Raw genomic sequence first — 11,435 nt, forward strand, 5'->3', positions numbered from 1 at the left:
AACTTTATTGGAAGTTATAGGAAAACAAACTTTATGATTGAAGTATGGAAAAAAAAGTATAGCTACTCGAAAATTAACCTTATTGAAAGTTTATTTATTTTTCCGTACTTCAATCATACAGTTTATTTTCCTGTAGTTATCTATAGTTACTCAGAAATTAACCTTATTGAAAGTTATGGGAAAATAAACTGTATGATCGAAGTATTAAAAATAAATCTTACAGCAAGGGAAGCCTTGCTGTACCAAGAAGTTGCCTTAGTATCATGGTGTATATTAAGAGGTGTAGGAAACAGGAGACAGAGAGACAAGCTAGAGAGAACTCAGACCAGAAAGGGTAAGGATGGGCAAGCCATCTGTCACAGCACCAATAAGTAGTGCCTGATAGTTGTAATGCAGTCCAGAGTAAAATGTTGGTGTTATATATAATGACAGGAGGGGATTGGGTAGGTGTAGGATATATTTCTTATTAAGTGTTAATTGCATGCAGTAATTCAAATAAGAAGTGTAAAATGAAATGTTTTGAGATATTTAATGGAATTTATATGAAGAGAAAATCAAATTTTTTATTTCATATTTTTTCATGTTAGGATGCTGTGTATAATGACTGGAAGTCATATATAATCATGTGTAAATATATGTAAATAATACAAAGTTTATAAAAACTCAAATGCATTCCCTCAAACCAACAATTAAGGGCCTATCTTAGAAAGCATGACACTGCACTATCACTAAAAAGAATAATCTGAGCAAGCAATAAACATAAATAATAGAGATGTTGGGCATAAAGACAGGGACATTTCTTTATTACAGGTTAAGTGTGATGACTAATGTGACTCAATCCTACACTGACCATCACTACAACACACAAGTTACCATGAGGTGCATTGGTACTCACTTGAAGTTGAGAGTGGCGGCAATGGTGAGGATGATCTCCACCAGGTAGCCAGAGTACACCACATCTTCCCCTGCTCCCACCACTTCTGCAACACAGAACACAGGTACGATGATGTGTGGGATGTACTGTACTGCTCTCCTCTAGTCCAGTGAGTGTTTTTTGAAAGGCTTGGAACTCTCAAAAAGGGACTATTTTGACTGATTGGTTGGGTTCATGTGTGCTTTTGAATTGATGGTGGAAGATCCTATAAACTGTCAATGGAATCATGAAAGCATCCTTCACTTTAAAGCCACTAATAATATCCATATATATCTGTTAAAAAATTGTTAAGTACAATCTTATAGACTCATGAAAATATCCTTCACTTGAAAAAACCCACTAATGTCCATTAATGTCTCTTTTAAAATACTGGAGTAGAATTCTATCTAAACTGTCACTAGAATCATGAAAACTCCTTCAGTTGAAAAAACCCACAAAATTTCATATATACGAGTATCTGTTCATAGTAGTCAAGAATACTAGCTAATCTATCACTGAGTCACACGAAAACATCTCACTTGAAAACCTCACTAACATCTAGAATCCTAGCTAAACTGTCACTAAAGTCATGAAAACATCCTTCACTTGAAACCCCCAATGACATCCATTAATGCCTGTTACAAGCAATCAAGACAAGAGACTGAAATGCTTGAAGATGCAGTTCACCAAAATTAGCAATGCATAATTACCTCCTCTTTACTTCCTTACTTTCACTGTCATATTTGTCTTGTGTCAGCATGTTATTCCCCCATGTACTTTACAAATGCATGTGATAGCGTGCCTGAAGTGGGCAGTTCATATTTCATTGCCATGTTGTTATGTGTGAGTAATCTGCATAATGTCACTTATGTTCTGGATGACTACAAGATGAGCCTAGACAAAACAGAATATTCTATAAGACACCTGTAATCAAGGAAACAAGTGGTATGGCTGAGTGTAATGTTGGTATGTAAAGCTTATATCCATCTAAATTATAAATGGTGATAACTGAAGCAAGATATCTCTGTAGGAATAGAAATACAAAGAAAAGAATCTTCAGTCTTATCACACTATTCTTTTTATTTGCTGACACATAATACAATGGCAGTCAATGTTTATATTCATTTGACAGCCTGAGACTTTCTCTAAAGTGATAGCAGTTGAAGAAGGGACCCCATTCTTTTAGTTGCTGACACAGAGGATTATATTCTGAAACACTTCTGCACCACACATCCACTACATCCAAAAGGTTCTACTTAGTTGAAATTACACAGGTTTTTAAAAGTGTTTATATGGTTTTAATGACATATTAACATGATTTCTACATTATTAACTGGAAGAATACACTTGAGAACCTAGCTAATTATCTCTGTGGCTTTTTGAAAACAGCCATGGTGAGAGAGCAAAGCATTTCTGAATATGGGCCAGAGTACATTGTTAGTCAATGTGTGTGTGTGTAATTCAGAGATCTGTATGATACTCACTGAGACCAAATTGTGTACAAGAATGCCTGTCCATGAAGGAGGAGGAGGAGGATGGGATGGAGGTGTTCTTGGAGTCACACAAACGCATCTCCATCACCTGAGGACTGTCCTGGGAGGGAGGAGGTGGTGGTGGTGGTCTAGATTATGGATCAAAGTGGTGCTGGTAATGAAGGTTAAAGATTGAGGTCATGGTAAAGATTAATGTTTGTGGTAGAGTTGGTGGTGGTAGTGGTGGTGGTGGTGGCAAGGAGAATACAATATGAAGTTTATTTACAGTACAAAAATGGCTTGCAATACATAAATTTCAAAATGTCTATCCAAGTGAGAAGTGAAAACATTGAAGCATTATTTGCATGAATATCTTTCAATGCATTGTCTTCATGAAAATTAGTGTTATCCTTATGACTCATGACTTTATCTAGAGTCTACTGAACACTTCTGTTGTCTCTGTCACACCAAACTCACGTACAGTGATGGTAATAACATTGAGCACATGTCCTTTGAAGTCCCGAGGGCCGAGACCAGGCTGGTGCAGAATGATAAGGTCACGTTTGGTGCTGTCCCAGGAGACCACTGGCACCCTGAGAGCCTCCCGGCCATCCCCAAACAGGAACATCTGATTCATCATCACCTCCCTTCTCTCCTGGCAGTGTTTAAGGAATTAATTACAAGAAGATACAAGCCAAGCACATCCTTCATTTCACTATTTTCTGGAGGCTAAGTTCCTTAATTGTTAATGTAATAGAGTCATACTGTGAGGACAATGGATTGCTGCTGCAGTGATGCCTGACAGGAAGAGTTCTATGGTAGTGTTTGCCTCACAGACTAAGGGTTTTGAGTCTGATCCAGGCTTATGGCAGCTGCTAGATGGTCTGTGCAGGTGTGTTGAAAGTGGTAATCCTATAATGCTGTATTGTATTTTTAACTCTGCACTAGAAATACTGAGGCCTTATTTGCTGGTGTGACTAAGATGCAGAGTAATGAAAACAGAGAAGTGCTCCCAACTGGTTTTTCTTGTAGGTAGACAATGCAAGTTTGAACAAAGAAAGAATTATATATGTAAATTGTTATGACTGTCTGGCAGGATATTTACTCTTCCTAGAAAATTGTCTACAACCAGGGGCACTCAGGTATCAGGAGGAAATCCTAGTGAACAACTAATGTCATACTAACTGTGATGCTTGAACCTAATGATACACTATAATGAAGTAAAAGAAAGGCCACACTAACAGCACTGTAAGAATCTAATGATAATGAACATAACATAAGTGAAGCTGCAAGAAGCCATCAGGCCTACATGTGGCAGTCCCTGTATGAAATCTAATGCCATGCTAACAGTGCTGTAAGAACCTATTGGTATACTACAATGAAACAAAAGTAATGCCACATTATCCATGCCACCACACTTGTAAATATCCTTTAAAACGCACAACAAATTAAAGGACATAAGAACATAAAGAATGTTGCAATATTTAGATACCTGTAAATATCCTCTAAAACACACAAGAGATTTAAGAACATAAAAGCATAAGAAAATAAGGGGTGCTGCAAGAGGATGAAGGACAGAATGTAGCAATGCCTCAAGATTAGATACTCAAGGTTATACAAGTAATGCAACAAAGCCTCACTGAACTAACCATGCTGTAGGAGCCTTGGTACCAATGGCAGGAAGTCTTGGGCATAAACACCTCACAGTCGGGAAGATCAGCACCAAGGAGGATGTGTAGGCCGATCAGTGTGCCCCAGCCCATGGAGGCCTCCCGCAGCTCATCCAGCATGGGCTCCAGTGTGGCGCGGGAGATGAGGTGCAGGGCGGCGGGCTGCTGGAGAGCAGAAGGCATGCCAGCGTCAGTTGTGGTGCCTTGTGTGATGGCGGTGATAGCCTTCCCCATCTTGTCCATGTCACATGGCATGAAGAACACAGTGTGGCGAGCCAGGGCGGCAGAGATGATGTGTTCTGTGGTGTTGTTGTCAAGTCCTGTGAGAAGAAGATACAGTGAGCTCTGTGGGGAGGAGATGGTGAGATTGTCCACTGATTATAAGAACACAAGAAAATAAGGGAAGCTGCAAGAAACCATCTGGCCTACACATGGCAGTCCCTGTAGTTCTATGTGGAATGACAGATGAAAGGTAGAAAAAAGAGGAACAAAGTACAGTAGTAGTAGGACCTAAGAAGCACTACAAAACAACAGAGGAAGAAAGGAGAGAAGCCAGAGCAGTGGTTGTCAACCTTTCGTAAGTTCAAGCATCCTTACGGGAGCTTTTGAGTTCATGTACCCTCATGCCTAGAATGATTAATTAAAAAAACATGAATATTTCACATTTTTCTCTATTTTTAAGACTGAAAATATATAAATAGAATTATTAGGTCTCTATTGTAAACAAAGAAAATAGCTACCTGGTCATAAATTATTGTTTTATAGGTGCTAAATGTATAATAAAACAAGATGCCACACCTTAAACCCATGAGGTGTGAGTTGCATCAGTGTCATATACTAATATATAATTTTCTAATACTTTAATCTCAATTAAAATTAATTTCTTACCTGACAAACAATTTTCTTCCTAGCACATCTTTTCCTTTTGTGCACCCTTGTACAAACTGGCCATGTCATGCACCCGCCCCCCCATGCTCCCTTTGAAATATTCATGTACCCAGGTTGACTATCACTGAGATAGAGAACCTGTTAAGAAACTTTAATTCTAAAGGCACTAACAGGCAGATCAGACATTCAAACAAAGAGAGGAAGATAAAAAAGGAAAGTAATGAATCTATAGGGCATAATAATAATAATAATAATAATAATAATAATAATAATAATAATAATAATAATAATAATAATAATAAAATCACATTAAAGACACAGGTAGATCTGTCATTCAGACAAAGAAAAAGGAAAGCAAATGAGAAGTATATAACAAGCATTTCAGTCTCCAGGCACCTGTCCTCTCAGAGATGTACAAGTAAACCTAATAACAGGCAAATCAGGCATTTAAACAGAAAACAAGGAAAGTCTACACGCACCTGTCCCCTCATAGATACACAGATAGACTTCCGTGACTCCAATCAACTTGACAAACTTGGCCACAAAGAGTCCCATGCTAGCCAGGTCCTTGTTGGAGGGCTGTGGGCGCTGCTGCTCCTCCTTCACGGCTGCCCAGCACTCTGCATCTTCACCCCGGGTAGGCTGGGTCACGCCGAGAAGAACCGCCACCACCAGCGCCACCCTCGCCGGTGACCCCGCCATCCTCGTGACATCCACACTTAATTCACCTGACCAGACATGAGAAAAAGAAAGAAGGAAGGAAAAAAAGAAAGTGGAAAAATCAGCATCTACTAATGTTAGAAGGCTTATTTATTTTTTATTTACCATATATATATATATATATATATATATATATATATATATATATATATATATATATATATATATATATATATATATATATTATTTTTTTTTTTTATCGGAGCGTCCCTTTGTTATAGCTTCTCACGCAGACCAATTTTCATAGACTAATACTAATAGACCAAAGAAAGGTTATTAACGCTGATGATTATGAATAGACAGCGTGGTTATAAACTTAAAGTGTATTTTAATAAAAGGGATGGGTGCGATTATGCAGTGCGTGGCATGATATTGCGTCATTGTGGCTCCTAACACACACACACACACACACACACACAACGAACTTGATTCAGTCTTGGAGCAAAAACATAAGTGGATAAATGCACAGATATATCAGTAAGTACATCCACCTTCTTTTATTCTGTTTCCAGCGAACAGACACATATTTCCACGCAAACAATTACCACACGTTCCAGGAGTCATTATTAATCGTTCATCTCTTCACTCCTCGCTTCCCACTCACACTGCCCTGTATTCGGAAACTGCTCTGTCACTAGTCACCGCGAATATTTTCAAAGGCCACAGAGATTAGCCGTGCTATCAAGAGTGTTTCTTCTGTTTATAATGTAGTAATCTTGTTAAGCTGGTACTAGAACCATATAAAACACCCATAGAAACTATATAAGTTCAACTAAAGCGTTTTGAAAGCAGTGGTGTGGCACGTTGTGTCAGAATATGGTCCTATATATTTTCCTCTACACCTCTCTTACTTTTCACTTCGACACAACGCAAAAGTTCCTTATGCGCCTCGTTCAGACAGCGACGCACTTTGTTATAACCACACGTAATATTACATTTACAAGAGAGAGAGAGAGAGAGAGAGAGAGAGAGAGAGAGAGAGAGAGACTAACCAACGCACCCCAAACGCTACCATCGCCTGACTGACCACTCAAGGACGGGCCAAGGAAGAGCATGAGGAGGAAGAGGAGGAGCAAGAGGAGGAATACAAAAGGAGGGAGGTAGGAGAACAGAAAGGTAGTGCGCTGAGACGAAAGAGAGGAGTAAGGTAATCATGACGAAAAAAAGAAAAAAAAGTGTCAGACCTCCACCACTAGCCATTCAATTTTTCAAGGCGGGAAGGAGAGTGAGGAGCAAGGGAGGGAGGAGACGGAGGGAGAGGAGGAGAGGAAAAAAAAAGAAAACAAGTCACCAGTGAAGAAGTCGCAGTAATAGAAGGTGAACTGAAAAAGAATCTAGTGCAGAGTTTATTAGAAGTGTTTAACTGTTTAACCCAGCGGGAAGTACGTGAACAACACACATAGATGCCAAGAGGAACAGTTATTACCAATGTCAACCCGATTCGTCTTCGTTGAGTGAGTGAGTGAGATCGATGAAGGCTTCGTCAAGGCCACACTTGCGGGTTAGCGAGGCAGGATTTTATTGGGTTAGGTCGCAAGCTGTTATCTGCACTGCGTCATTCGTTAGTTAACCATGAATGTCGTGAAGAGAGGCTGTTCTGGTGGTGCTGGTGGTGGTGGTGGTGGTAGTGCGCAATACACACACACACACACACACACACACAAATCGACAAGATAATTGCATAACTTCACCTGCTGGCCAATCAAGAAACTCAAGCTGGAAATTATTAATTAAAGACAAGAAGGGGAAAATATTACAAAAGTAGTCCAGGTTCGTGGAAAAGTTTGGCAGAAAAGTGTGTGTGTGTGTGGAAGCAGGACATGCGAACTTGAAGAGAAAAAGAAAAAGTGGAAGTCGAGTTACCTAACCCACACACACACACACACACACACACACACACACACACACACACACACACACACTTTCTCTTATAAAAATCCCATAGTCCTTTTTCATGCTTATTTCACCCTTGCTTAATATGTAATGCATCCAGGGTGATTATCATGGCCCATCTTATCAGACCATTCATCACCGCGGGCCCCCGTGTTCCGGACCTTCAATTATTCTTAGTGTCATCGTCCTCGTCTTCCCGTCCGTCCTGCCCATCCTAGCATTGTGTATGGGGAGATAATTATTTTCTGAGAGTGACATGTTCTTGCCTTGTCTCCTTTCCCCTCACTCGTCTTTTATTCCTTCACCTTGTCTTGTTCAGTCTTCCCCCTCGCCTATTGTCTTCCCCACTTGCCATGCACCACTGTCCTGTGACATGAGAATTATATGGTTAGGCAGGCTTCCTATGGTAACGTCCAGCGTATTCATTAGTCATTAGTTAGTTTGGTTGACATTTGCTTCTAGAATAACACATTAGATAGTTCCTGTTCTTGTATTAAACCTTGTAATGAAACATATTAGAAGAGAATAATAATATCTTGTTTAGTTTATTGTATGTGCAGTACGTATGGCAGTTATTTAGTTTGGTTAACATGTGTTTCGTATATGTAGAGAATAACAACGCATACTTTATGTTCTGTAATGAAGCATATTAGGAAAAGAGAAATAATGATGTGTACTTCATTATGTTGGTCATAAGTTTGTCTGGTTAAGTTTAGTTCAGTGTATTGGTCAATCTACTTTTCTACAGTTTTTAATTTTCTCCATATTTTCTGCCACTTATAAGATGTTATATTTTTGGGGGGGCAAGAGCAAGCGCTTATGCTGAACGTGATTGCTGCCATCGAGATCACGAAGATAATTAGTAAGAAAGAAATCTGTATAGCGGCGACTAAAGGGAAGGTAATGTTCTCCTTCCCTCCTGTTTCACACCTCTGAGGTCTATCACACCTGTTCACGTCTCTCTCTCTCTCTCTCTCTCTCTCTCTCTCTCTCTCTCTCTCTCTCTAAATCTAAATCTAAATCTATATAGATATGAGACAAGATGGGACATAAAATATTTTCATTTTATCTTAAGACTTCCCCTGACATAAAATTCTAATAGAGTACAGGGAAACAACATACAGAGGCCGTGTTTGTGTGTGTGTCTGTGTAGAGAGAATTTGGAAAGAGAGACATACAAGTAAACGTACAAGCCAATTTTTTTCCTCATGTTCTCCCTGTCCCACCTGCGCGCACATTTATCTCCGTCTCGTGTGTATTTTCCTCCGATTTTCCTCACCCAAGCTCCGTCCACCTCGCCAAAACCAGCGGTGTGTTTATCCATTCCTTATTTCAGTACGCAGTTCCTCTAAGGTAAAAGGGGAAAAAAAAAGCCAAACCAAACTAACCATGTGATGAAGGACGACAAGTTTCCTGTATAATGAGTTAAAAAGACATTGGTAAAGAACAAATTCTGAAATACATTGTAAGACTTGGGTATTACTTATTTATTTATTTATTTATTTATATTTTCGTTATTAGATTATTTCTTTCTTTTGAGTTTATAAATGAAGTTGTTCACAGAAATTTCGTTTAACACTCTGGCTATCTAATTTCTTCATAAACATTACTGCGTCGTATCTTGACAACTACCCTCGTCATGAAGATACTTGAACACTCAAAAGTCAAACCTACAGTAAATTTGCAGGCTAAGACGTCAAATGGTCTTTAAAAATAATACTTATTCATCGAGAGAACATGTTTCAACAATATGGTCTGGCGGTAAATTAGCAACCAAATTATTTAATAAACAACGGGAATGAAATTATTGGGACATGCTAGTTTTGCGTGCAGTGTTGCGTGCACCGTTAACCGCAATGCACATGCGCAGGGGTGTGTCCCATGCATTAAATTAGCCTCTGTTACTTATCCGCCAAGTATTGTGTGTACCTGTGTGCACTAAGCTGATTTTTACTAAGCATGTGCTAAGTATTTCATCTCCTCCTCCCCACGTGCATTAATTTCTATTCAGGTCCAACAATGAAAATACTGCAATCCTCCCCTCTCATAGGCCGGCCCAGACAGGCAGACAACAGCACGGTGGGCGACGCTTTACCCTTGTCTCGTATAAGCAGTTACGTGGAAAATAATGCTAGATAGTTTATTAAATAATTTATTAGTTCGATTAGTTTGGTTAGGTTTATTGACTGTTTCGCCATAAATTTCTATAATAGCACACGTGGTATGACAAACACAAGTGGAAATAGTTGAAATTACAGTGATTACATGCAATTATAGTGGTAGATATTTTACCATGATCACGTACTCCTAGTTTATCGCTACGTCTCGGTCCTCACCCCTCGGTAATACTTGGGGACATCCTGCACCTCACCACATTACATCACAAACCCACGGTATATTGACGCTCTAAGCCACGCCACAGTAACTAGCAGCACTTTATAGCACATATATAGTACATACCATTGCTCCACACCACAGCACACCACGTCATAACTCTTGGGAATGATCTATACTCTTACCACACGAGACATACACTTGCTGCCACGTGCGGTTATGCTACTACAATTAACCACATTTTCACACGTACTTGGGTTATGACACACCACACCGCAGCACCACACTCTGGGAACGTTCTGTACCTTGCCGCTCTAGATATCTACGCACTACCACACCAAACTATGCTACTGTACTTAGCATTTGTGTAATCTGTATGTCCTCCTTCCTACGACTGACCTTGTTTACGAGAGGAGTTTCAAGGGATCTCCTTCTCATCTTGTATTCGAATTTTTTCCTTTTTTCTTTACTGTATTTTTAAGGGGGATACAATTAAACTGACTTTTTCTTTCTATTTCTTATTTCCTTTTTCCTTCGCCTCTTCCCTTGTGCATAAACAAAATAAATAGAAAAAAATAAATAGATGAATAATAAAAAAATCTTTGCACATGCATTTTACGCCATACTACACCATACCAAGCTATCAAGGAATCACCTGCACCTTACCACACTGCAATTATCTATATACAGCCACAGGAATGCATATCAGTCACTTGTATGCCTGGGACAGTGGTTTAGGCCAGGCATGCAAAAGATTACGCGCGGGGAAGAGTTATGGATGTGGAAGGAGAGGGAGGTGGAAGACGAGAGAGACCTAAGTTTCGATGGGAAGATAACATTGCAAATAATATGCTGGGAAATTAACTTGAGGGAACAGAAAACGCGAAATTGGAAAAGGTGGAGAAAGTTTGCAAGAAAACCACGCCATACAAAAATAATGACTCTTGGTTTACGAGTTTATTCATATATTTTTAATATGAATTTAGTTTAACATGACTTAAAATATATTGTATTTAATTTAATTTACACGAAGGTTTCACTTTAACACGACTCAGCCCAACTGCTCATTGGTGCTATACATACGTAAGATTTAAGGGAGTTCTTCCATTTTTTCTACTGTTTTAGTTTATTTTATTTAGAGTCAGGATTTACAAACGAGGATAAACTGTAGGGATTAATATAATTCACTTATCATATACGTAAATAGATATAAGAGCAAAATAGTGCACTTCAACAGGTCCAATTACTTAGCCTATATGTGTGTCTTTATAACTTTTTTTTTTTTTTTTTTTTTTTTACACGATTTCTGTTTACACGCTGCCTGCAAGTCTCAATAAATCGTGTGAACCGAGAGACACCTGTAGGTTAAGACTGAAGACAAAGAAAAGGAAGATTAATTTGGCTTACAAGTACAGTTATGCGACACAGCCTAACAGGGAACATTACGCTTTACCACGCCACACAGGACACTCCCTCAGGCTACACTGCCACGTGGAGTCATGCTACTTCACTTAGGTATATAATATTCACACTCCTGGGCCAATA

At 39.1% G+C, this 11,435-nt stretch overlaps 2 protein-coding genes across 12 annotated transcripts in view; one reads left to right on the forward strand and one right to left on the reverse strand.

Annotated features, from left to right (window-relative positions):
- Positions 1–1,822, forward strand: part of LOC135112145 (sulfide:quinone oxidoreductase, mitochondrial-like) — a 24,547-nt gene extending 22,725 nt beyond the window's left edge. For all 11 annotated transcript variants that reach the window (XM_064026199.1, XM_064026203.1, XM_064026200.1 and 8 more), the window contains one exon: positions 811–1,822. The gene's annotated coding sequence lies outside the window, so the exon portion shown is untranslated. The remainder of the gene's footprint in view (positions 1–810) is intronic.
- LOC135112445 (glutamate receptor ionotropic, delta-1-like) overlaps positions 1–11,435 on the reverse strand; it is a 17,951-nt gene that overhangs the window by 5,829 nt on the left and 687 nt on the right. Inside the window, exons 1-7 of the mRNA XM_064026905.1 lie at positions 10,196–11,435; positions 7,823–7,922; positions 5,423–5,671; positions 4,035–4,375; positions 2,867–3,040; positions 2,398–2,506; positions 896–980 (exon numbers count right to left, since the gene is read on the reverse strand). The exon at positions 10,196–11,435 is cut by the window's right edge and continues 687 nt beyond it. Coding sequence (XP_063882975.1) covers positions 896–980; positions 2,398–2,506; positions 2,867–3,040; positions 4,035–4,375; positions 5,423–5,645 — 932 coding nt within the window. The 5' untranslated portion in view covers positions 5,646–5,671; positions 7,823–7,922; positions 10,196–11,435. The remainder of the gene's footprint in view (positions 1–895; positions 981–2,397; positions 2,507–2,866; positions 3,041–4,034; positions 4,376–5,422; positions 5,672–7,822; positions 7,923–10,195) is intronic.

Source organism: Scylla paramamosain, chromosome 23 (genome assembly GCF_035594125.1).
Source record: "Scylla paramamosain isolate STU-SP2022 chromosome 23, ASM3559412v1, whole genome shotgun sequence".
In the NCBI taxonomy this organism is placed as follows: domain Eukaryota; kingdom Metazoa; phylum Arthropoda; class Malacostraca; order Decapoda; family Portunidae; genus Scylla; species Scylla paramamosain.